The sequence below is a fragment of the Clarias gariepinus genome, chromosome 25 (assembly GCF_024256425.1).
Source record: "Clarias gariepinus isolate MV-2021 ecotype Netherlands chromosome 25, CGAR_prim_01v2, whole genome shotgun sequence".
Classification (NCBI taxonomy): Eukaryota; Metazoa; Chordata; class Actinopteri; order Siluriformes; family Clariidae; genus Clarias; species Clarias gariepinus.
In genome coordinates this window covers 362,501-389,367 of record NC_071124.1, presented here as the reverse complement: position 1 = coordinate 389,367, position 26,867 = coordinate 362,501, and the positions used below count along the sequence as shown (strand labels likewise).

Here is a 26,867-nt window from a genome sequence, read left to right as displayed (position 1 = left end):
ACAGGGAAGATCGAGTAAGCCCCTCCCATCCTGAGAGCACCTGAGAATGTACCTGTGTGGTCTCTTTACACGTCATTAATGTGAAGTGTCTGTGAGGAACAACCCTCTGGAGTGCATGTGGGTGGGAGTGGTTAATGATCTGGCCACGCCCCTCGCCTTAGAACTCCGAGATTTAAGCAAAAAATAATGATGAAAAAGAGCGAATCTGGCAACCCGAGGAGGGGAGAGAGAACACTCGTGTGCGGGAGAACAGCGCTCCAGTCCCACCGGCATCACACACACACACACACACACACGCGCGCGCGGAGTGGGGCTGCGGGCTGCAGGCTGGACTGTCGGGTGGAGTTGAGATCTTCACCATGAAGTGAAGCAGGAGCTCCTCAGTGCAGAACTTCTCCTCCAGCAGGACCTGAGGTCTAACAGGTATGGACACACTGCAGCATGGAGACACTGATACAGGACCCTCAGGGTGATGGGGCAGGAGACACACACACACACACACACACACACACACACACACAGGAATGATGGACTTATTGCAAGTATTTAAATCTTTACAGAGGAAAGTGTGTTAGAGATCAGGAGATACCTGAGTCACGTGACAAGAGTGTATGAGACATAAAGAGGAGGAAGAAAGGGCTGTCTGTCTCTCTAAATGTCTGTCTGTCTGTCTCTCTGTCTGTCTCTCTGTCTGTCTGTCTGTCTGAATGTCTGTCTTTCTTTCTGTCTGTCTGTCTCTCTGTCTGTCTGTCTCTCTGTCTGTCTCTCTGTCCGTCTCTCTAAATGTCTGTCTGTCTGTCTGTAAAACTATTTCCAAATGAAATGATCAGATATAATTTTACTAAAATGTTTTAAATGTAGTTTTTATTAAAGTTTTTATACAACATGTTTTTGACTTATTGGAGGATTTATTATGCATTTGGCATTAATATTAATTTTTGTGTTTAGTCCTAAGTTTCTTTAAGTCTTTGATGGAAAGTGTTTAAAGGTGGAGGCTATAAAACCCTGCATAGTGCATATGAGTGCGTAAGTAAGTGCACTGGGTTCTGATGAGGGGGTGTTTGAGATGTAGTTCACCTCTCGTGTGTGTGATCTGGTCCATGAGCATTTAGGACACAGCCCAGTAAAGGGGTGATTAAAGGGGTTTTGGGGTAAAAAGGTTTCAGGGTTTTTGTTTTCCTCCCCCAGTGGAAACGGTGCAGACAGAAACTGCACTCGAACCCAAAGTCCCTCGTTCACTCTGTTTTCTTTTTATTTTCTTCTTCTTCTTTTTTTGGCAGAAGTGTGTGTGTGTGTGGCGGTGCCGTGTAATTGTGGTTTGGGATAAAGTTTGGAAACTTAGATCGAATCAAAAGTGTGAGTGTGTGTGTGTGTGTGTGTGTGTGTGTGTGAGAGAGAGAGAGAGAGAGAGAGAGGACTTTTATTAGACAGTTATTACGGTATTTAAAGGATTTTCACAGATTTGAAATAATGACGTGGGAAAATCTGCAGACCGACACTGTCACCTCATTACATCACACAGGGTACACTGTGTACACTCTGTGTGTGTGTGTGTGTGTGTGTGTGTGTGTATTTTGGCATTTGTCCAGCCCTTAATTTTCCTGCACCTCCACTGACTCTCAGCCTGCAATTCTGCAATAGAAACACACACACACACACACACACAAACACACACAGTTTTTGGCCGCTGGAACGCTGCACCTGTCTGTCTGGTTACAGTGACAGCAGTGAGGATGTGAGAAGTGAGAGTGTGGGAGAGAAGAGGGACTAGTGAGGGTGAGAGAGAGACAGAAAGACAGACAGAAGAGACGGAGGAGTGAATGATGTCACACTGAGACGTGAAAAAATTCCCAGAATTCCATGTTATTCAAAAAGAAGAATTTGACAACCACCACATTCACTCACACACACACTCGTCCATCATCAGTGTGTGTTACATACCCCCCCCCCGACCCCCGACGCTTGTCATTGGAAATGACGGCTCCTTCCTCCTCTGATGTGAAAACATACTGTACTTTATTTTTAAAGGAGGTTAGTGTTCAGTTGTTCACTGTCTCCCTCTAGTGGACGGAACTGATTCTTTAAGAAACCGAATCAGGATATTTAGGACACTGTAATGGACTGTTATGTTTTTGCAGCTCCAGGCAAAACACAGAACACACTCTGTAGGTGTGTAAGTCCTGACTGCAGTCTATCTGCTGATGGCACAAAGTATCGGCACCCATCTATTAATAACTTCATGACGTTATTAATTGGGTTAATTGGGAAAGGTTGACTGAGCAGAAATGTTTTTTTTTTCATTTTAGCAGTGACACTGGCATGGTTGTGTATGTTTGTGTGTGTGTAGTGTTGTTGATGTTTTAATAAGTGTATTAACCAGTTAAACATGCAGACTTTACACACACAGACTCTGAGGTGGGACTCGAACCTATCCCTACCCTCTTCTGCCACCCTTTTCCTTCCCTTTTTCTGTACAGTGTGTGTGTAATGTGTAACATTTCTGATTCTCTCTCTCTCTCTCTCTCTCTCTCTCTTTCTCCTGTGCAGGTGTGTGTGTGTGTATAATAGAGATGGGACCTGTACCCCTGAGTCTCCCGCTCGCTGTATTGCTCCTGCTGTGTACAGATCCAGCTGTGAGCGCAGGTGAGGATGAGTACACCTGGCCGCAGAGGAAGATGCCGCTCGTGCATGAAAAACAAACGGTGCGTCTGAGCGTCTCAGGCTTCACAGCCGAGCGTCAGTCCGAGCTGAACGGGACGTGTGGGATCGAATGTCAGAGTGAGTTTCCAGAGCCGAGCGTGGAGCTTCTCCAGGAGATGCTTTCTTACGAGACCATGTACGAGAACGGCACGCGCACGCTGACGTCCGTCACGCTGCAGGGGCTTGAGATCACGGCCGAAAACGTGTCTTCGTCTTCCAGATCACGGAGCAAGCGCGAGGTCTACGGCACGGACACGCGCTTCACCATCTCGGACAAGCAGTACTCCATGAAGTATCCATTCTCCACCGCCGTAAAGATTTCCACCGGATGCACGGGTGTGCTCGTGTCACCCAAACACGTGCTGACCGCCGCGCACTGTATCCACGACGGCACGGATTACATCAAAGGAGCAGAGAAACTAAGCGTGGGAGTGCTGCGTGACAAGAAAAAGGGAGGAAAGAAAAGACGAGGGAAGGGAAGAAAGGAGGAGGGGGAAAAAGAGAAAGTAGAAACGGAATCAGAAGGAAAGAAACAGGAGAGGAAGTCTAAAGGTCGGAAAGGTCGGAGTAAGAGGAGCGCGCCGTCCGGGAAGCCAACGTTCCGCTGGACACGTGTGAAGAAGACACAGATCCCCAAGGGCTGGTTTAAAGGCATCTCGGACAGCGCCGAGGCTGATTATGATTATGCTGTGCTCGAGCTGAAGAAGGGGCAGAAGGGGCAGCACATGGAGCTCGGCATCATCCCCTCCGTTAAGAAACTGCCCGCTTCACGCATCCACTTCTCAGGGTTCGATGACGACCGGCCCGGGAACTTGGTGTACCGGTTCTGCTCCGTTTCAGACGAGTCCAACGACCTCATGTACCAGCAGTGTGATGCGAAGCCCGGCGCGAGTGGAGCCGGCGTGTACGTGCGCCTGAAGGAGGCGGGGAAGAGGAAGTGGAAGCGGAAGGTCATCGGGGTGTTTACGGGGCATCAGTGGGTGCAGGTGAACGGCCAGCAGCAGGATTACAACGTAGCTGTGAGAATCACGCCGGTGAAGTTCGCACAGATCTGCTCCTGGGTACACGGAGACTCCAGCATGTGCCAGAACACCTGATGAAAAGAAACTGCCCTGCGTCTTACCCCGTTTACCCCAATACCCTGCTTTTACGCTTTATAACAGTGGAGATACTCAGTGTGAGAAAGTTTAAAAGTTAGAAAAAACTTCATCTACCCCATCCTTCACCCTGTCTGCCCGGCCAAATACCCCATCTATCCTATCCTTCTCCCTGTCTTTCACCCAGTCTCCCCTGTACCTTACCTAATTTCTTACCCCTAATTATCTTCCCCGTCTACCCCATCCCCCATCCTATATACCCCATCCCCCTCCCTATCTACCCCGTCCCCCACCCTATCTATCCGATCTACCCCATCCCCCACCCTATCTACCCCATCCCCCACCCTATATACCCCATCCCCCACCCTATATACCTCATCTACTCTATCCCTCACCTTGTCTTTCACCCAGTCTACCCCGTACCTTACCCCATTTCTTACTCTTTCTACCCCATCCCTCAACCTATCTATGCGTCTTCCGCATCCCTCAGTCTATTTACTCCATCTACCCCATACCTCACCCCATCTACCACATCTAACCCAACCCTCACCCTACAGTACCTACCCTATCTACCCCATCCCTCACCCTATTTACCCCATCCCTCACCATACCCACCCCATCCCTCACCCTATCCACCCCATCTACCCCAATCCCTCACCCCATCTACCCCATCCCTCACCCCATCTACCCCATCCCTCACCCTATGTATCCCATCCCTCACCCTACCTACCCCATCTTCCCCACCCCTCAACCCATCTACCGCGTCTACCTCATCCCTCACCCTACCTACCCTATCCCTCACCTTGTCTTTCACACATTCTACCCCGTACCTTTCCCCGTTTCTTACTCTATTTACCCTATCCCTTTCCCTATCCACCCTGTCCACACCATCTCTCACCTGGTCTACCCTATACCCTGTCTACCCCGCTCTTTACCCCACCTTTTCCCCTCTAAGCTCCTGTGTTTCCCCACATCAGTCTGATCTTCTGTCCAGTCATTAGATTCCATTAAACGTCCCCGTCTCTGTGCTGAGCTGCACAAAGCCAGTTTTTACCCCTTTATAAAGTTTAATGCCCCAGTGAGAAACAGGTCGGCGTTAATGATTCTTTGTTACATGATAAATAATTTTGTATCTGAATGGTTTTTAAGTCTCAGGGCTTCGCAGTCAGACCCTGTAACGTTCCTCTGCGCTGATGTTCATCACTGCAGCATACTCTAATAACTTATACTATTATTAACTTAATTTATTTTTATTTACAACTTAACCTGCTAAAAAGGTTCTTTCAGGATTCATTTGGATTAAAAACATCAGAAGTTAAATGATCGGACTCTGAGGCCTGATCCGTCGTCCCCGGACGCTTGCGGGACATTTTAAAACCTTTCCTCACGCTTGTTACGTTTTTATGTTCGCATGATGTCACCGGTTGCATTTATGCAGATCAGTTAGTTAGTTTTGGTGTAATGACTCAGAAAAAGAGCTTTTCTAAGATAAGAAGGTTTCGTATCTAGGGTCCGGGGTTTGAAATTAGTTTTCTGTCTTGTGTTTTTAAAGATTTATCCTTTATTCAGTGTTCAGACGATGTTACTGTAGTCTGCTAAGTTTTTTTTTTTCTTGTTAAAAGCGTCTTCATGAGCGTCTCACGTTAGAGAGGGAGGCGGACGCCCACGTCGACGCTCTGGTGCTAATTCAAGGTTTTATGTGGAAGGTTTTCTTTTCAGTCTCCTCGGAGCGTAGCGAGTAACGTACTGTAGAGTTCTAATAATGTGTAGTGTGCTGAAGATCACATGAAGTTCACATGAAGATCACATGAAGTTCAGAAGGTTATTTAATTTTCATCACCGCTGGACTCTTTTTTTTTTTACAGTAAAAACGTTCCTGTCAAGAGTCAGATTCTACAAAACATGTTTTCTTTTTTTTTTCAAAACATTTATTTTTTTTCTTATTTTAGAGACCAAATAAATTATGATTCATATGACACGTCCCGAGTCTGAAGTTAAACTTCTGCTTTAATCACTCAGACATACTGATGTTCAGTATTTGTTTGTTTATTTATTGCATCTCAAAAGGTGTACATGCACTGGGTCAGGGAGCAGAAAGATATGACAAAATCAAGGAAAATAAATATATTTATAAATACAGAGATATAAACATATATAAACTCAATGAATAATATAATCTCACACCATTTTCGATCAGAGGATTTTAACTGAAGATCTACAGATGATCAAGACCAAGATTAAAACATCTTTGTGTGTGTGTGTGTGTGTGTGTGTCATAGCATTCAATTTACACTACATTTTATTACTGTAACACTGTTTAACAGTAACCCTCATCTGAAACACACACACACACACACACACACACACCATCTGAAATAATCTATATTTTAATCATCTACAGAGAAATGGTTTCTTCAGTTCCTCATGGCTGTGTTCCAGTTCCTGCTCCGCTCGCGTATTAGCACACTACCTGGGAAGAACACACACTCTGAACTTTGCATAAACAACAGTGTTGGAACACAGGGTTAATTGCACAAGAGGATCATGGGTAATTCTTTAGGACACATGTGTTTTAGTCACAGGGCGGAAAAATACAAGAAATAAAACGAAATATTTTCTATAAATAGAAATGTAAACTTTTTAGGACGGAGTGTACGGAGCCTCACACCTTTACACGCGCGCTAGATACTTTCACGTCCATGTTACACACGTGTGTTACTCTCACAGCGATGAGACCGCAGGCAGACGTGTGTTTAATGAAATGCTGCTTTAGATCAGGAGTGAAGATTAGCGCAGCGTCTGCTCCGCGAGCGAACGTCACCTGATGTAATACGGCAAGCTGATCGAAATCAACGTAAGCTCCGCCCACATCATTGTCACTGACGTGACCTCAGTGTCGTCTCCAAAAGTGTGAGGAGTTTCATCTGTTAAAGCATCTGCTCCATCACGTTGTCATGGAAACCTGCCCAGAAAACTAACAGGGGAGCGGAATAACGTCACTCTGCAAACAAACGTCTAGGTGTAAGAGGGTGAGAGGATCTCGAAGCCCAGGTACGAGTTTCTACTGCATATGTATACGTCATGAAGTTATATTCATAAACAAAGGTGTAGAACCAACAGCGGGATCACGGCATCGTTTAATAACCAGAGTCACATCATCCACAGATACAGAGGAGAGCAAAACCTTCTGCAGGAACACAACACACACACACACACACACAGGAAACACACACACGCTTGCACATCATTCACGCTCTGAAGCTAACACTTGGCAAAAAGTCTACACATTTGCACATTTTTAAATTTTCCTTTTTTTCCTTTTTTTTTGGTTCCTATTAAAAGAAAAGATCACATGGAGATAAAGCACACACACACACACACACACACACACCTCTCTTCTCACTCTTCATTGGAATTTTTTTCCTTTTTTTTTCCTCTAAAATTGACTTCACAGTTTGTGCTATGACATTAAACAGCGCAGATGGGAGGGGCGTGGTTATGGAATAGGGGCGGGGTTAACCGCTGGATCTTCAGGTGTATGTTGGTGTAAACAATCAGCGAATCAGCTTTCACCAGAGCTGAGACTGAAATCACAGGGGGGGATGGGGTTTGAGAGGGGGGAGGGAGAAGGGCAAGGGGGGGGCATCGGGGGGGGGGGGGGGGAGAGAGAGACTCACTAGAACAATCATTCAATTGCTGTTATCAGACAAATATATATATACAGTATATAGACACAGATACACTGACAGACAGACAGGCAGACAGACAGATGTACAGACAGATAGCGATACAGGCAGACAGACAGACAGGCAGACAGACAGGCAGAGAGACGGGTTGGAACTTTCTATACCTCAGAGATTATAAGAAGTCTTTAATGTCGAGGTCGGCCAGCGGGTCTTTACTCTGTGGCTTCTTAGGACTCTGAACTGCAGGACCTGGAGACAGCTAAGGAACACACACACACACACACACACACACAGTGAGTGGAAAAATGTGCAAATAAGCACACACGCACACACACACACACTGCTCTTTATCTACAAAGATGCTTACGGGTGCAGCTGCTCCTGCGTACGGTGGTCTTATCATCGACTGTCCCATCATCATCTGCTGAGGGATCATGGGAGCTCCAGAACCTCCTGCAGGGGGCTAGAGGTGGGGGGGTCGGGGGGGAAAGTGATAATCACTCTGGAAAAGGCTCAGTCTGGACTCATCAGGTCACATGACCTTTTTTCATCGCTCCAAAGTCCAGTCTTTATGCTCTCTAGCAAACTCAAGCCTTTTTTCTGATGAGTCTCAATAACGACTGGTTTTATTATGGACACACAGCTGTTTCATTTCATTATTTATTAAACATCCACATGACTTTTGAGGGGCAGTGTATCATCAGTAAACACATTTTTAAATTAAAAATACAAAATAACAAACAATATAATTTTTACACTAAAATTATAAAATAATAATAATAATAATTTGTTTATAATCACCAGGCTAAAAGCAGGCTGCACTCCTATGGGTGGTGGCATGGCTCCAGTAGGGGGCGCTCCAGCTGTTGCTCCAGCCTGAAACACACATTACATCTGTGTTATTTTTTGGGTTTTGTTCACATGATGTGGTATGATGTGGTAAGAAGTGATATGATGGGATGTGATGTGATATGATGTGGTGAGATGTGATTTGATGTGGTGAGATGTGATTTGATGTGGTGAGATGTGGTGAGATGTGGTGAGATGTGATATGATGTGGTGAGATGTGGTGAGATGTGGTGAGATGTGATATGATGTGGTGAGATGTGGTGAGATGTGATATGATGTGGTGAAATGTGATGTGATATGATGTGATGTGGTGAGATGTGGTGAGATGTGATATGATGTGGTGAGATGTGGTGAGATGTGATGTGATGTGATGAGATGTGATGTGGTGAGATGTGATGTGATGTGATGTGCTGAGATGTGATGTGATATGATGTGATGTGGTGAGATGTGATGAGATGTGGTGAGATGTGGTGAGATGTGATGTGATGTGGTGAGATGTGATGTGATGTGATGAGATGTGATGTGGTGAGATGTGATGTGATGTGATGTGGTGAAATGTGATGTGATGTGGTGAGATGTGATGTGATGTGATGTGATGTGATGTGGTGAGATGTGATGTGATGTGGTGAGATGTGGTGAGATGTGATGTGATGTGGTGAGATGTGATGTGATATGATGTGATGTGGTGAGATGTGATATGATGTGGTGAGATGTGATGTGGTGAGATGTGATATGATGTGGTGAGATGTGATGTGATGAGATGTGATGTGGTGAGATGTGATGTGGTGAGATGTGATGTGATATGATGTGATGTGGTGAGATGTGATGAGATGTGATGTGATATGATGTGATGTGATATAGTGTGATGTAATATGGCGTGATGTAGTGAGATGTGATGTGGTGAGATGTGATGTGATATGATGTGATGTGGTGAGATGTGATGAGATGTGATGTGATATAGTGTGATGTGATATAGTGTGATGTGATATAGTGGGCTGATAGTGTGCGGTGTGATCAGACTAGCTGAAGTGGGTACCATGGGCGGAGCACTCCAGCTGGTGGGGGCCACCTGAGGGGTCCAGTTCAGTCCACCCGTCAGCTTCTTTTCCCCGTCCCTGCACCACACACACAGATACCAGATACCTAGTTCTGTAACTTAACTTGATTGGCTAGTCTAACTCTGATTGACAGATGAAAGGAGCCTTACCCACCCTGATACCAGGCCTCCTTATTATAATTAATAGGTTACAGTAAATAAAATGTTATATACACAGTATATACTGTATATGGTGAGTGTTACAAAACAAATAAACAAACACATGGGGTATAGTGATCTTACTTTTTCTGACTTCCCATCCCCAGATCTGCAAAAATATAGACAGAATTATTAATCAATTATGATAAATATTAATGAATATTAATGAATATTAATCAGTGTTGGTGTCAGGGGGTTAGCGCTTACTTCCAACCAGGTTGGCCAGTGATTCATCCAGATCTATACTGATGGCTTTAGGAGGCAGACTGGTGATGGGCATCATGGCGGGTGATATGGGCATCATGGTTGGCATAGCGGTGGGCGTGGCTGGTGGGGCTCCCATTGGAACCGTTGCCACAGGAACCATAGGAGATGCTGCAGGAACTATAGGAGTACTACTGCCACCAGTACTCTGAGGGGTAATGGAGGGCATGAGGAGGTCCCCTAGTGCATCGAAAGCTACTCACCCACACACGCACACAAAGACACACACACACACACACACACACACACACACACACACACACACAGTACAGACATGTCATAAGTAAAAGCAATAACATCTTCCTGTCATTTTGTTGTATGAATGTACACAGTGTTTATTCTCTACAAATAATCCACCTGGATCAGCTGCAGAGGTCGGAACTGGGTCAGAGGTCACAGAGGGGGCAGGTGGCGAATCAAAAGCATCAAAGCCCGAATCCAGCAGGTTGCTCGGGGCAACAGTTGCTGCTGTTCCCATGGAAACAGGAGCAATGGGGGCAATGGGAGAAATCAAACCTATGAAGACATAAACAGGAACACGGATCAGAGACACAGAGACTTTCCCACTCTCTCTCTCTCTCTCTCTCTCTCACACACACACACACACACACACACACACAGTGTTGTACCTCCAAGCAGATCTCCTGTAGAAGTAGAAGTGGGTGGTTCCACTGCAGGTTCCCCAAATGTGTCTAATTATCATCATCATCATCATCCAGAGTGCAGCGTGTGAGTAGAGAAGTGTTAATCAGCTTCAACACTGAGACAGGGCCACATTAGAGAGAGTGAGACAAAACACACACATACACTGTCTATTGCTGTAAGAATTTAGTTTCTTCCTTAACCTCACTTTGGTCTAACTGGATTGTGTAATCATGACTTTTTGGAAAAGATGCACTTATTTCTAAACCAGAACAAAAAATATAATAGAGTCAGAGCAAAAACTGGACAAACAGTAAACTACAGAATACCAGCAGGTGGCGATAAAGCACGGCATCCACATTAACAGCTGTGGCTTCTGGCTTCTGCCTACAGCGCACAAGATCACTTATGCCAGTCTGCCAAGAACAGGCTTATTTCAGCTACTCTCTTGTGAAGCAGTAACGATCATGGTGAAAGAATGGTGAGGCAGAAAATCTGGAAAATCTTGCCCTGGACAATGCCCCCATCATAATAGTATAGTTTTACCAGCCCATTCCACTGCCCCACCTGGCCACCTCTTGGTCATTTATGTTCATGAAGACATTTGGGAGTTCCCTGCCACTGGGATCCAGATATGGAAACCGATAATCGATACACAAGGATTTTGTGACCAACTTACCTATTTACCCAGTCCTCCTGGTTCCTTAATCAAAATGGACTCCCTTACTACTGGGCCCATTAGCAGGAACAGGGAAATTATTTCCTAGTTGTGTCATGCTCCAAAATAGAAATCATCATGCACCTGACCCACACCCAGTGGGTAACCACCGTGTAGAACACCTTGGAAAAGATCAGGCCTTGCATCTACTGATTAGGCATAGAGGATAAAATAAATAACTTCTGCCAGTGCACATCTCTGCGCAAGCCCATGCCTCGATCCTTATCATTAGGCACATAGAAGAAAGAGCCTTTAATTTCTTCATTGGGCAAAGTGAAATTATTTTCTCCATATATCCCAGCTTGGGGGTCAGAGCACAGGCTGAGGCATGACAGGGCACCTTGTCACCCTTGGAGCATCCAAGCACCCAACATCCAAGAAGATCACAAGTGAGTTGGTCCTGCTACACAGTTGCACTGGGACACCAAAAGCAATCCTGACTGACTATGACACACCATTTACCTTAAAACCGATTGTGGACCGTTGTTGCCTGCTCCCCCCTTATGTCCTGTGTGCCAACTGGGAAAGCTCCAGCCTCCAATGGATTTACACCATCTGAGGTATTGTTTAGCCAATACCCTCAAGACTTTCTGGATGTTGCCAAAAAGGCTGGGCAGAGCAGCCATCACCCTCCGAGTTGTTGATCCACTATGTGATGGGAAATGCAGGGGAAGTTTTTTTTGGGGTCAGATTCCTCTTAGAGAAAGCCCAGGCCAAGCAACGAAACACACTTCAATGACCTGCACAGCCCAGAAAGTTTCAACCTGGAAATCAGGTCCTTCTTTTGCAACCCGATACTAACTGTACATTTCTGATTCACTGGCAAGGGCCCTGTGCGATCAGCGGAGCCTGGAGTAGCTACTGAGTCAGCTTCTGGGTGTGTTTGGGATGTGTTCACTCAAATGGCATCACTCTGAATCCTTTGTCTCACATGGTCAAGACCCAGTCAGGGTGAAATTGTGTGGCAGTACCCCTACAGAGTCCTGGAGGACCATCAGAAAGCTAGACATGAGGAAGTAACCATTATTCTACGAGCTGGCATCATGGAGTCTACCAGAGTACCCAAATCACAGTTCCTGGGATAGAATTCAATTCAATTCAATTTTATTTGTAGAGCGCTTTTAACAACTGACATTGTCGCAAAGCAGCTTTACACAATCAAAAGAATTATTTTGGATTAGTTTGTATGAAATGTGGATACGACATCAGCTGTAGAGTTCTCAAGACCTACAGACATTCTCACATTATCCTAAAGAATTTTTTGATTTGCTTGGGAATTCATCTTCCCCTCTATAACTACAAGCTGGCCACGCCCTGATGCAGCAAAGCAGGCCAAAATCATGATGTTTCCTCCATAATACTTTACAGTTGGGATGATGTTTTTATGATGATCTTCAGTGTCGTTTTTCCTCAGATGTAGTGCTGCGTATTCTTTCCAAATGGTTCAGTCTTAGTTACATCAGTGCAATGTTCTTTATAGTAAGCAGCAGCTTCGTCTGTGATGTCCTGCCATGGACACCACACTTGTTCAATGTTTTACGTACTGTAGACTCATGAACACAGATGTTAGCCAGTTCTAAGGCTGCCTGTAAATCTTTGCCTGTCACTCGGGGTTGTTTCTCTTCCTCATTGATGAGTCTTTGTTGTGCTCTTTGGGTCAGTTTGACTGGGCGCCCACTTTTTGGTAAAGGACCCACAGTCCCAAAGTGTAAACTGGTAAATTTCCAAAGTCTTTGAAATCACTTTGTAACCTTTTACAGCTTTGGGTAAATTAACTATTTTTGATCGTAGATCCTCTGAAGGCTCTTGTTGGCGAGGCTTGGATCACACTAGTGCATTTTACACCTGACTCCTTTGTTGAGGTCATTAACTGTAAGGATTCACACACCTTCTCCACTAACACTTGGAGATTTTTATGGTTGTTCTAAAAAAAAAAGATCAGAATTTTTTGTGTTATTATTTTAGACACATTATATCAGTTAATACCCCTGACTTAGACAAAGATCAGATCACATTTTATGACAAATTAATGGAGAAAACCTCTTAATTGTTTATACTTATTCTTGCCACTGTCTGTTTGGGGTTGTAACGTGACAGTCTGTGGAAAAGTTCCAGGGGTATGAATACATTTGCAAGGCAAATCCCTTCAGATCTGACAACAAAAAGGACTCTCGGAGGAGGTGTGAAGACCAATTCCATGCAAAAGTCAATGCCACAAGCCCTGCCCCATGTTGTAGAACTCTTATAAGACCCTTCCTTGTCCATACCAGTACGTCCGAGACGGACCTGCGCTCCATCCTCTCCCAGGAATTCAACACTTTCCTGTATGTAAGTAGGAAACATGCTCCCTAACACAGCTATGGAACAAGAAGCCCTGGTGCCTCTGACAACGACACTGCGGGGAGGCTGCATGCTGCCGTCCAACTTCCTGCTGGGAAACACACTGTGCCACCACTGCTGCTCTGCTGCCATGTGGACCCTCACTGGGGCAACAACAGTCCAGTATGAGCACCAACACTGGATTCTCCCCTCACATCTCCACCTTCCCAGGACTGCCTAAAATAAAACAGCAATTCTATCCACCACTTCCTGTCTCCAGGAATCAGGATCAGTCTCCATCTGTGTCTCTGTCCAACAGCATGTTGGTGTCGCGCTGCACAGTGATGTGAAAAGTAGTGTGTGTGTGTGTGTGTGTGTGTGTGGTACACACCCAGCAGGTCCAACACAGGAGCCTCAGTTTTGGGTGGAGACACAGTATCGAGAGATGGAGCTGGAGTCGGAGTCGGAGTGATAAAAGAGTCTGTTAGAGAGAAAATTTATTAGCTGCACACATACACACAGACATTCTCTTACACACACACACACACACACTCACCAGATAAAAGATCAGCAGTGATTGAAGCGTCAGGTAAGGGTGAAGGCCCGCGAGAAACAGCAGGAAGATCTTCGATGAAGAAGAGGAAGAGGAAGAAAAGGAGTGTGAAGAGTATAGAACACACACACACACAAACACACACAAACACACACACACACACAGTGAGTTTTTCCACCATCAGTGCTAGAGCCAATGTGTTTCCAAATAAATCAAACAAAATAAATAATTGATAGATAAATACCCAACCCATTACCAGAACTAGAGCTTTTCCACTGATCAGAGGGCGTATCCCTGACCCATGACATCACAACTGAGGAACTTAAACTTAACAAGCTCGTTACCAACATTCCAACACTATCATAACAAGGAGGTAACTCCACCCAGTTTATTTTCTTTTCAGATCTTCAGTTTGAGGACGTTTCAGGAAAATGGAGCTGGAACTACAGGCTGAGAACTGGTGGTGTGAGATGTGTGAGATCAGGCTCCAGCATTGTGTTAGTGAAATAACTCCAGAACAAGAACCAGAACCAACACAGGAACCAAGAACCAGAACCAAGACAGACTCCGTGTCAGTGGGAAAGGAGGTAGAGAGAAGGAGAGACAGACAGACAGACAGACAGACAGACATGCGTTTCCAGGCTGAGGCATGCACGAGTCCACGTCACACACAACACCAACACACTGCAGGGCAAACACACGGTTAGACACGTGATCAGGAGGAAAATCAGAAAGAGGAGACCGGAAACGAGAGACAGTGGACAGACGGAACGTTGGGAAGGTCTCCTGTACCTGCACCGAACAGATCTACGTTAGTGGGAGTTACAGCAGCTTTGGGCTCTGAGGAGGCGTTTTGTTCGGGCACAGAATCAAATATATCTACACACACACACACACACACACACACACACACACACACAACATTATGCTTAAAAAATTCACATCAGCATCTGAAATTTTTCAAAAATCACTTTTGCCCAAGTGCACTTTCATAAATCATTATAATTTATTTATTATTTGTTCTGATTTGTTTATTAAAAGATACAGCGTGGATTCTCCAGGAAACACTCGACCCGTCATGAAACTCTACGCCGCCTCGTATTCTTAAATCTGTCACGCAGACAGCCGGACACATCCGCAGACCTTATTACAGAATTCAGATCCTTCAGATCGCTCAGGCGGTGATTAGACGCCGTAAAGAGAGGAAACTCAGACAGAAACATTCTGACATTTTAATTAAAGCCCGTGCTGATGAGCTACAGCGGTATCCTTTATTGAACAGAATTGCTTCGAATGAAATCGCTGTAATTCAAGCAAATTCATTCTCAATTACAGTTAATCTGAATCGAACTGCATAGAAAGTGACGTCAGTGCAAATTATGATAAGAATAAACACAAAAATCTGAATTAAAGGTTGAAAAATGCAGAACGAGCTGTACGTAGCGCTTGAGGAATATTCCCCTCCAAAAATGCTAAAGCTAATAACAGCCATGCTAATAATGAATCACATTTTTGGGAGGTGAAATATTCCAATAAGACAAGATTCAATGACAGAAAGGCTGTCTGTCATCACAGGACCCTGAGTGCAGCACAGTTCATCACATGTGGATCAGGGACACGCACCACCGGATAAATAAACAACCCTACACCCTGAGCAGATCAGGTTTAGCGCTAGCATTACAGTTAGCATAGGAGCAGGTAGGAAACTTCATATCAGGGTTTATTTATAAGGTGGTTAAGTTTGATTCCACATTTTTCAAACTAATAATGACATCATGAGCAAGAATAATAATAATAATAATAATAATAATGCAGAATTATTATTGTCAAAATGCAAAGGAAGAAGAAAATGAGAGCAAAGTGTTTACCGCCAAAGAAGTCTAGCGCCGCGGGGGCTGGGCGGGGCGGGGGGGTCGCAGACTCTGTGGTTGGGGGGGAGGGGGCTGGAGGGGTGGTTTCAGGGGTGGTTTCAGGGGCCACAGTGGGCGTGGTGCTCGGCTCTCCATTAGCTGGACTCTCAGTGCTGCCCTCTGCTGGTTTCATAGCAAAAAGGTCGAGCTCTGGGGCGACTTCCACACTGCCTTCAGAGGGAGCCCAGGGGTCTTAAAAGGGCAACCAGGGAAGAGGTACCGGGGTAATAAGGGAAGGAGGAGAAGGAAGGGGTGTTAAATAAGCACTGCAAAAACAAAGAAGCATAATGAAAGGGTTCGACTTCCAGAAGAATCAGAAGTCAGGAGGTGAAGATGAAGAGATGAAGAACAGACAGATGTACAGCGCACACAAAACACAGAAAAATAAACGCACCTTCATTCTAATAAGATAAGAAAAAAATATCTGTCACATTTTATGAAAAATAAACCTGTTTAACAAACAGTACGATTTTATTACTGTGGCAACTAGAAGACCTGCAGCATCTCTGAGACGAGGAATTAATATTCAATAGGTCTGACTGGAAAGTTGCGAGATAAATCCATTCTGGCAGTTTTGAGAAAGTTGAGTTATTTCTTAGTAGCAGGTAGCAGTACTATAAACTGATAGAGAAAACCCTGTGTATGGTTTCTTTAAGTCACAGGATGATAAGTGCTAAAATATCTTGATATACCTTTTTCCATAACAAAGATTGTTGAAGATGATGAGAAACATTATAAACAATACAGAAACTTTAGTTCACTGCAGCATCAGCATCGCCCTCTACCTGTCTCGGGAGTTAATGACAGACTCTTATTATAGAAGTCCATGACTGACGGGGAAACTAAGGGCACTATAGACTGTAATCCTCCTTTTTTTTCTTTAAAGATTCTCCAACAGTCAATTGAACATGTTTAGCTTACTCGCTTGCTTTACTGATCACATGACACATGGTTGTGCGTTATAACGCATCTGTTGTACTGCTTCATTTTGCCAAAAGTTCAAGCTTCTAAAAGAAGGATATGTAGCAGTTTTCCAGTAAAAGGATTTGTTTCAGAGACGTTTGTGTGCCAGTGGAACAGATACTCCCAGACTGAAAGAAAATCCAGGAATGAGGATTTTGCAGTTTAACCCATAATTTGTGGAAACATAAAATTACAGAACTTTTCCGATGTTGAAAAATGCTTGATGTATGCTCTAAACTTTTGGGGTGGAAATGAGAAAGGACAAAATTTGCATAAAATGTATTATAAAATATTCTCCTGCAGTAAACATTATCAGCAGGCTTCACCCTATTATATATACTGTTAAACCTTAAATTACAAGCATAATTTGTTCTGGAAGTGTGCTTGTATATCAAAACACTTGTACATTAAAGTGAATTTCCCCCCATAAGAAATAATGGACACTCAGATTATTTGTTGCGCAACCCAAAAATATTCATGTAAAAATAATTAATACAAAATATTAAGTAAAAAATAAAACAAATTAACCTGAACTTTACCTTTGAAAAGAATCGTAGCTGGTGTTTTTATTTTATTTTTTATTTCACTTAACCAGGAAAGCCTCATTGAGATTCAAAACCTCTTTAATGTCACCTGCTTTTGCCTCCTTTTGAGGATTTCGTGGAAATGTAACATTGCGTTGTCGTGGACACAAATTTTTTAAAAATGTTTTAAACACACACACATGGTTAGAGTAAACAAAAAAAAGGCTGAAAAACTAAAACAGATTATAAATGTCAAACATATATATAATGTGTGTGTGTGTGTGTGTGTGTGTGTGTGTGTCTGTGTGTGTGTGTGTGTGTCTGTGTGTGTGTGTGTGTTTGTGCGCGCTTGAACTCTTGAACCCACCAGATCCAGTAAAGGCATCAGCAGCCACTGCTGGAGCTCCGCCCTCAGCTGATCCATCACCTGGAGAGGGGGCAAATGCATCTGTATACACACACACACACACACACACTTGTGAGAGGTACAGTGTGTACTGGTGAGGTCAATGAGCCTAGCGTAGCGTAGCGTAGCATTGCTCTCCCACAGAACTGAGAACTGAACTGACCTCCGAACAGGTCCATGTCCGACAGGGAGGAGGGCGGGTCAGGGGCAGCACTTTTAGCATTTGCACCAGCGCTAGTCAGAGCAGGAGCGTTAGCATTAGCCGCAGGCTCAGCTGCAGCAGCATGACTCGCTTCAGTGACTTCAGCAGGAGCGACAGATTCAGGCTCAGAGAGGAGTGTAGAGGAAGAACTAACGGCAGCAGCTGGAGAGAGAGAGAGAGAGAGAGAGAGAGGGAAAAAAAGAGAGAAGGAGGGATAGAAAGAGAGAGAAAATGATAAAAGAGCAGGAAAAACAAAATAAGAAGATGTGAAAATTGAAGCGAAATAATAACAGAAGAAAGGAATACAGGGCAGAGAGGATGACAAGCAGCTTGAGGTCTGTGTAAATACATCACAGGACATTGTGCATTTTATACTTTTATCATTAATATGTCGGTATCAATACACACACACACCCAGTGTGTTAAGTGTCTGCGTGTGAGTGTGTGTGAGTGTGTGTGTGTTCAGTACTCACCCTCACCCAGCAGGTCTGTATGATGAGATAAAAAAGATAAAGGAATCTTAATTTGTTGCCATAATGAAATAAAAAGCCCTTCAGCCCCACCCCTTTAGACCACACCCCTTTATATCCTGATCCTGATCATGTCTTATGGTGAGAGACTGAGGAAGTTTATGAAGTGTGTGATAAACAGTAACGCTCACCTCCCCAGGACGACGCCGGCGCCGCTGCAGCACCCGCGCTCGGGGCTAATAAATCAAAATCCACCAAATCACTGAATCCACTGCAGCACAGAGAGAGAGAGAGAGAGAGAGAGAGAGAATCATCAGGAGGTCCACCTGTACATCTCTCACCTGCAGTAACACTCCATCAAACCACTAACACACCAGATCCTTTACACCAGATCCTCTCACGCTTCATTCATCATCACTTTCACAAAATAAAATTAATCTTATCACCGAACGTGAGTCAGCAGTTTGGAGCCGCGCAGTTCAACAAATATTAATCACAACGTTCTCCCTCACACCTCTGTTTAAACTCAGCTGAAATAGCGCTTTGTGTTACTGCATGGTGGCGTAGTGGTTAGCACACACACACACACAGACAGTGTGACCTCGCACGTTCTGGGTCCGGGGTTGATTCCCGACTCAGGGTCTAAGTGTGTGTGGAGTTTGCATGTTCTCCCCGTGCTTGATGAGTTTCCTCGGGGGTTCTCGGGTTTCCTCCCACAGTCTAAAGACATGCAGATTAGACTAACTGGAGTTCCCAAATTGTCCGTAGTGTGTGAGTGCCTATGTGATTGATTGGCATGTTTAGGGAGGCTGCAACTTACGGCGACTTCACTGACTTGGAGGAGTACACGTCATCAGTGACCAGCTACATCAACAAGTGCACCGATGACGTCACTGTCTCCAAGAACATCATCTCACGACCCAACCAGAAACCGTGGATTACTGCGGAAGTGCGTGTACTTCTGAGGACCAGAGACTCTGCCTTCAAAGCGGGAGACAAGGTGGCCCTCAGAACAGCAAGGGCCAAACTTTCTCGGGCCATCAGAGAGGCAAAGCGCGCACACGCCCAGAGAATCCACAATCACTTCAGGGACAGCGGCGACACACGGCGCATGTGGCAGGGTTTACAAGCCATCACTCACTACAGGACGACATCAACTGCCTGTGACAGTGACGGCTCCCTTCCAGATGCGCTGAATAACTTCTATGCTCGGTTCGACAGGCAGAACGACGTGGCGGCGAGAAAGACCACCCCTTCTCCGAACGATCGGGTGCTGTGTCTCACTACAGCTGAGGTGAGGAAAACTCTACACAGAGTCAACCCACGTAAAGCTGCTGGACCAGACAACATCCCAGGCAGAGTGCTCAGAGAATGTGCTGAACAGCTGGCAGATGTTCTCACCGACATCTTTAACATCTCTCTGAGCAGCGCCGTCGTTCCCACGTGCTTTAAAGCCACCACCATCGTCCCCGTGCCCAAGAAGTCTACTGTGTCCTGTCTCAATGACTACCGTCCCGTTGCACTCACACCCACCATCATGAAGTGCTTTGAGTGGCTCGTCATGAGACACATCAAGACCCTGCTGCCCTCCTCACTGGACCCACTGCAGTTTGCTTATCGTCCTAACCGCTCAACGGACGATGCCATCTCCACTACACTACACTATCTTGCCCTCACACACTTGGACAAGAAAGACACATATGTTCGAATGCTGTACATAGATTTCAGCTCAGCATTCAACACTATCATCCCCCAACAACTGATTGGGAAGCTGAACCTGTTGGGCCTGAACACCTCCCTCTGCAACTGGATCCTAGACTTTCTGACCGGTAGGCCTCAGTCAGTACGGATCGGAAACTGCACCTCCAGCACCACCACACTGAGCACTGGGGCCCCACAAGGCTGCGTGCTCAGTCCCCTGCTGTTCACACTGCTGACTCACGACTGTGTAGCAACGCACAGTTCGAACCACATCATTAAGTTCGCTGATGACACGACCGTGGTGGGTCTCATTAGCAAGAACGACGAGTCAGCGTACAGAGAGGAAGTGCAGGGGCTAACGGACTGGTGTAAAGACAACAACGTGTCTCTAAATGTTGACAAGACAAAGGAGATGGTTGTTGACTTTAGGAGGACACGAGGCAACCATTCTCCGCTGAGCATCAACGGCTCCTCTGTGGGAATCGTCGAAAACATCAAATTCCTGGGTGTCCACCTAGAGAAGGACCTCAGCTGGTCCCTCAACACCAGCTCCCTACACAAGAAAGCCCAACAGCGTCTCTTCTTTCTGAGAAGACTGAGAAAAGCCCAGCTTCCACCACCGATCCTGACCACCTTCTATAGAGGAACTATCGAGAGCATTCTGAGCGGCTGCATCACTGTCTGGTTTGGGAATTGTGCCATATCGGATCGCAAAACCCTACAGCGGATAGTGAGGACAGCGGAGAAGATCATCGGGGTCTCTCTCCCCTTTATTGAAGACATCTACACCACACGCTGCATCCGCAAAGCCACCAGCATTGTGGCTGATCGGACACACCCCTCTCACACACACTTCACACTCCTGCCATCTGGAAAAAGGTACCGAAGCATTCGGGCACACACATCCAGACTGTGCAACAGCTTTTTTCCACAAGCCATCCGTCTCCTCAACAAAAAGGGACTGGACTGATAAACACAAACACACACACACACACACACAAAAACAAACATTATCACATAGCTTAACTCAACTACCTCAAAATATTGGGACTGGACTGACTAATCAACACAAGTGCAGACACACTGACCTACACCACCAAATTATCGTACACACCAACCTGCAAATGCTTCACTGTTTATCTTTTGCACAATGATCATTACTGGACTAATTTTTGCACAATTTTTCCTCAATTCTTGCTGCTGTTTTTAAAGAATGTTTATGTTTACCCACTACCTCAACACCATATTTTATGTTCTGTTATGTCGTGGTTGCGCACTGTCACTTTGTTGTTGCTCTTGTTTGCACATTTGCACGTGCACTTTATGTTGTCTGTTAAAATAGTTATACTTAGCTAGTTAGTTTTTGTTAATTTATGTTGTAATTTATGTTAGGTCTCTCTGTCCTGTCTCTGCTAGCCAGTTAACTAGGCCTCTTGGTTAGCTAGTTTAGTGTCTATGTTAATTTATGTTGTAAATTTATGTTGCATGTAACACCTTGGTCCTGGAGGAACGTTGTTTCGTTTCACTGTGTACTAACTGTATATGGTTGTAATGACAATAAAGCCTACTTGAACTTGAACTTGAACTTGGCACCCTGTTCTGGGTGTACCCGCCTCGTACCCTCAGTCTCCTGAACACCCAACCATCCAGACCCCCGTGACCCTGTACATAAGCGGTGTGGACGATAAATGAATGAATGTAATGTGACAGCTAGAACTCAACATTCTGTCTATTTACTCACAGTTCTAGATTTTGTGGAACCGCAGTGTAATGAGCACTGGCCCAATCAGCAGCCCCTAGTGGACAAAGGGGAAACTGCAGCAAGGGCTGACAGAGGTGCACTGGAGCAGAAATCAAAGTGCCCCATGCTGCCCCATGCTTAGAGAAACAGCAGCAGACAGGGCAGTTAATGAGAGGGTTGCCAGATTGGGCTAGTTTACAATTACTCAGTGTACACCAAAGATCTTGTTTTATGACCAATAATCAGAAATAAATCTTTAAGACGTAACAGGATGGCGTGTAAACACAAAGGCAAGATAGGAACAGAGCTCCTGCTGCACTGCTGTAATAAGCTGAGATGAGTTCTGTGTGTGTGTGTGTGTGTATGTGTATCAGGTTTGTCATGGTGTGATATCTGAGGCCGTGTGTTCTGGCTGTAGTGTTCGCTGTTCACACACCCGACTGGAGCTGCAGTCACACTCTGAGCTTCTGCTGCTGCTGGAGCTGGAACTTCATCCACCGTCTTCACTGGAGTTCCTGCAGGAGTTCCATTACTGACTGAAGAACTCTTCTACACACACACACAAACAGCAACAGCAAATAATTCTACAATCACTAATGAAAAGCTTTCTGTGGTCAGATTAACTGCCTCCACAGCTGATACACACTGCGCCCCCTGGTGGTGATTTAACACCTGGACCTCAATAAACACTGACGGGGGTGAATTTAATGAAGGGAAATTATTTATCTATTACTGATGTACATGTGACTTTCAATTATAAAGTCTGATTGATCCTAGTTAAAAAATTAACATTATTATAAATCAAAATTAATTTAACCTGTAAATAAATATAACTAGAATAAATAGAAAATATTATTAATGTTTTATACAAATTATACAAAAATGAATAATCTAATGATCCTCATTCAACAGGAGTTCATTTAGACTTAAACTGAATGCAGATTCTCATTCCTTAACTGTTACCCAACATAAAATGAAAGAGGACTTACGTAATGTTTTAATAAACAATTTTATGCATTTATTTATAAAAAAATATTTTGTGTACTTTAAATCACATTCAATAAAATAATGCATCAAAGTGCATTTCTAAAAAACATTATGTAAACTGAGACAAAGTGATAGACATTGTGAGGCTGGGATTCATAATATATACATTTGTGCTACTTTACCCAAGAACTATATTAACTATGTAATAAATATCTCACTATTTTAAGTACAAATACACATTAATGTATATTATTTAAACATATTTAGCTAATTGATTTTGTATAAACTGCTTTTATATGATTTATGAAGTTGTATCACATTGCTTACCTTAGCTGTTGAGCTAAAAGTAAAAGAAAAGAAAAACATTTAGTAAAACCTGAATTATAATAAAGAATTATAAAGTTAAACTGTTAAAGTGAAGGGACGTTAGGAAGCAGCAGGCAGGAGGGAAACAATCAGCGTTAAAACCTCAATCTTTTTAATCAATATACAAAAAAGATTGAATATTTTAAACTCACATGCAAAGATGCAAAGACAAAGTCAGTGCAAACATCACAACACAATAAACATGGAGCTCGTATCAGGGTGTAAGTGAGAGAGTCATCCAGCTGGAGCGGTGTGGAGGGGTGTGTGACCAAACACCAGTGTGATGATCAGGGTGGTGATACGTTAGTGTGATGAGCATGAAGACTTTTATATGTGTCACTACAGCACGGTGACGGTCTCTTCTGTACGTGTCTCATCATGAGCTCAGGAGAGAGAGAGAGAGAGAGAGAGAGAGAGAGAGAGAGAGCGCAACATCCCCTCATTTATAAAGTCTTAAATCAATAAGTCTTAATATGGCATCATTTTTATTGTCATAAGTCATCATAAGTCTTCTGTTTGAATCAGTGAGTCTTCTTAAATGCCTGCTTAAGGCCGTGGTTCTCAGAGTGTGTGGCGCCCCACTAGTGGTGAATACAGACATGACAGGTGGGACGCAATGAACAGGAGGGAATAAGTGGGAAATAATAGGACAGTACCTACAGTATTCTAATTCATGCTTTTCTTTATTGACAATAAAGATCAGACACTCGAAACTAAACAATCACACGCAAAGAAATGTATCATTAATACAAGTAGTAGCAGTAATAGTGTGTGGAGGTCTGTGATTGGCTGGTTTTGTGGCCGTTTTGTAACACTGGACAATGTTGAGCGTACAGGCGGAGTCGAGCGCGCGCAGAAAATAAGCAGGGGAGAGACTGCGCGAACTGTGGCGGGAATATAACGGTATGAGCAGACAGGACGAGACCCAACAAAGCAGGAAGACACTTAGAGACAACACACCCCAGTCTCGTTAATAAGCCACAAGACTTCTTTAAAAGAAAGCTCGAGATAAGTGATGAAGTAAGTCTGTTATAACAATAACACGTGTGTTTGATCTGTTTTGAACTCGGTGTTATTTGATCTTATCGGTTTAGAAATTTATATTTCAATAAATAGTAAACTTGGCCGATTTCGTTATTATTTTGTTGACAAGTGGGGCTTGAAAATTCACCCACCGCCTTAAGTGGGGAACGACAGAAAATGTTTGAGAACTACTGGCTTAAGGCCAAGTCCAGGGGGCGGGGCTTATTATACAGCAGTGTGACTATACACCAGCAATCTGGTCCTCATCATCCCAAACACTAATGTCAAACTCTACCATGCATCACACTTTGACCATATAAAATAATTAGGCAGATATTAGTTTAACACACACACACACACACACACACACACACACACACACACACACACACACACACAGTTAAACCAAACCAGAAAGAAAACTTCAGGTCAGTAATTCTACAGATCAGAATAAACTGAATGAATATAAAAGGAGTTGATCTGTAGAATTGTAAAGATAAATCATGACAGTAACACACACACACACACACACACACACACACACACACAGGAACACTGCAGTGTAAAACACCGCCATGGTTAATGCCATCACTCTGATGCGCATTCTGTTAAATACTTACTCATCACTGGTGAAACAAAAACAAGAGGAAAAATAATCACCGTTACAGAGAGCTCGGGACAGAAATCATCAGCTTCAGTTAGAAAAACCTCAGGATAAACAAAACTGTCCCCTCAGTGTCCAAGTCTGTGACTGTAGACCCCTCACCAAACACACACACACACCTACAAATTCAACCACTATGGACATGACACCTGTAACCCCCCATACTCCCCCCCAACACACACACACACACACACACACACACACACACACCTATAAACCTGCCTGAACCTCAGGACCTCACTATAATGAACCCGCCCTCCCAAGACGCCACGCCCCTATAAACCCGAGTTCTACAGACACAAACGGTTAAAACCGACCCCTCAGTTCATCCCCACAACCGACCAATCAAGACTCAACACCTGTAACACCGCCCCCTCAACGCCTATAAACCCCCCTTAGGATCAGATGCCTATAAACCCAATCCCTCAGACCCGACACCCGTACACCGAACCCCTCAGACCCGACACACCGGCACCCAGAAATCTCCCAGCATTCCACTCTCGCTAATCCATCATGATCACTCCCACATGGGAGTACCCACCGTACCTGAACCCCTTCTAAACCCAACAGTACCGACAGTACCGACAGTCCCGACAGTACCGACAGTACCGACAGTCCCGAGCCCCTAAACTGACACCACACTCAACCTGTGACTCTTAAACCTGAGTGAGGAGCGACACTCACCCCCGCTTCCCCTCCAGTGTGTTCAGGTGTGTCTCCAGGGACTCCAGCAGACTCTCAGGGGCCTGAACACACACACACACACACACACACACTGACAGGTTTACAGCCTGTATGTAGTATATAAAGTGTGAGGATGCAGTGAACGCAGACAGACAGATGTGACTGAGTGGAGGAGAGCGGCGCTCACCTGGGTGAGTTCGGGAATGTCGGTCTTATCGATGCCCACTTGCTGATGGGAGGAAAGTGTGAAGGTTATTAATAATGTACTTTATCTATACACTACTTCTCTCGAGAGGCTTAAAACCTGTCTGTGTTTTACCTCTGCGATTTTGAGGAACTCCGACACTCTGGTCATTCGAGTCAGGAACTTTTTGTAGATCTCCAAAGCGTCCTTGCACTGACCTTTCTTCATCTGGAAGAATTTCTCTACAGGACATGAAATAAAACTAATAAACAACCTTCACCTGTAACTCTGTGCTGGGTTTCAGATTTTTAAATATTTTTATATTTCCAGATTTCTGATAAATAACTGATTGTTAGACTAAGAGTGTGTGACTGATGGTACGTGTAGTTACAGTAACCCAGTAACCCAGTAACAGAAACTTCAAACCATTTGTGTAAGTCGCTCTGGATAAGAGCATCTGAGAAACGTCAATGTAAAGTGATAAAAATCTGGAACATCAGGAGACTGAAGAACTGTCGTGTAAACACACTGAAACTGATTATAGTGTCGTTAGTTCTAACACTGAATAAACGACTTGCCGAGTAAATTAATGATTCCATCGTTGTAACAGGCGTAGAGTTTAATCAGATCCTTAAAGAGGAGTAGAAACGCGGCGTTGATGACGCCATTGATCAGATCTTTAGGATGAACCTGGAGGTAAACAAACAAACAAAAAAAGTTGTTATACTGTAATGCAGATGAGATGTTAATGTATAAATAAATAACTGATTAAGATGCTGCAATAAAAACAGACTCACATCAAACTCCAGCAGGGCGTCGATCTGATTCTGCAGCGTGGACATGCCTTTCAGGAGTTTATCTGTAGCCATCATCCTCATCACACCGTCGTTTCTGACACACACACACACACACACACACACACACAATCTTATAATACTTTTATCACTGTACAATATTAA

At 44.3% G+C, this 26,867-nt stretch overlaps 2 protein-coding genes across 7 annotated transcripts in view; one reads left to right on the top strand and one right to left on the bottom strand.

Annotated features, from left to right (window-relative positions):
* The first annotated feature begins 256 nt into the window (after window positions 1-256).
* On the top strand, window positions 257-4,588 carry prss35 (serine protease 35). Its single transcript, XM_053486387.1, has 2 exons — window positions 257-423; window positions 2,548-4,588. The coding sequence occupies exon 2, from the start codon at window positions 2,571-2,573 to the stop codon at window positions 3,795-3,797; it is 1,227 nt and encodes a 408-aa protein (XP_053342362.1). The 5' UTR covers window positions 257-423; window positions 2,548-2,570; the 3' UTR covers window positions 3,798-4,588.
* Window positions 4,589-5,857: 1,269 nt separating this feature from the next.
* snap91a (synaptosome associated protein 91a) overlaps window positions 5,858-26,867 on the bottom strand; it is a 32,511-nt gene continuing 11,501 nt past the window's right edge. The window contains exons 5-28 of one of the 6 annotated variants that reach the window (XM_053486383.1): window positions 26,706-26,799; window positions 26,487-26,598; window positions 26,044-26,150; window positions 25,912-25,953; window positions 25,725-25,786; window positions 23,315-23,327; window positions 22,437-22,549; window positions 18,750-18,829; window positions 18,562-18,576; window positions 18,050-18,250; window positions 17,848-17,928; window positions 15,952-16,185; window positions 14,876-14,962; window positions 14,087-14,155; window positions 13,922-14,011; window positions 10,481-10,543; window positions 10,209-10,367; window positions 9,795-10,046; window positions 9,672-9,696; window positions 9,369-9,447; window positions 8,285-8,359; window positions 7,851-7,946; window positions 7,648-7,742; window positions 5,858-7,381 (exon numbers count right to left, since the gene is read on the bottom strand). In XM_053486383.1, the coding sequence (XP_053342358.1) occupies window positions 7,656-7,742; window positions 7,851-7,946; window positions 8,285-8,359; window positions 9,369-9,447; window positions 9,672-9,696; window positions 9,795-10,046; window positions 10,209-10,367; window positions 10,481-10,543; window positions 13,922-14,011; window positions 14,087-14,155; window positions 14,876-14,962; window positions 15,952-16,185; window positions 17,848-17,928; window positions 18,050-18,250; window positions 18,562-18,576; window positions 18,750-18,829; window positions 22,437-22,549; window positions 23,315-23,327; window positions 25,725-25,786; window positions 25,912-25,953; window positions 26,044-26,150; window positions 26,487-26,598; window positions 26,706-26,799 (2,236 nt within the window). In that variant the 3' untranslated portion in view covers window positions 5,858-7,381; window positions 7,648-7,655. Of the gene's footprint in view, window positions 7,382-7,647; window positions 7,743-7,850; window positions 7,947-8,284; window positions 8,360-9,368; window positions 9,448-9,671; window positions 9,697-9,794; window positions 10,047-10,208; window positions 10,368-10,480; window positions 10,612-13,921; window positions 14,012-14,086; window positions 14,156-14,875; window positions 14,963-15,008; window positions 15,227-15,951; window positions 16,186-17,847; window positions 17,929-18,049; window positions 18,251-18,561; window positions 18,577-18,749; window positions 18,830-22,436; window positions 22,550-23,314; window positions 23,328-25,724; window positions 25,787-25,911; window positions 25,954-26,043; window positions 26,151-26,486; window positions 26,599-26,705; window positions 26,800-26,867 lie in introns of those variants that run through there. The other 5 variants (XM_053486384.1, XM_053486385.1, XR_008356337.1 and 2 more) reach the window with 5 other exon arrangements.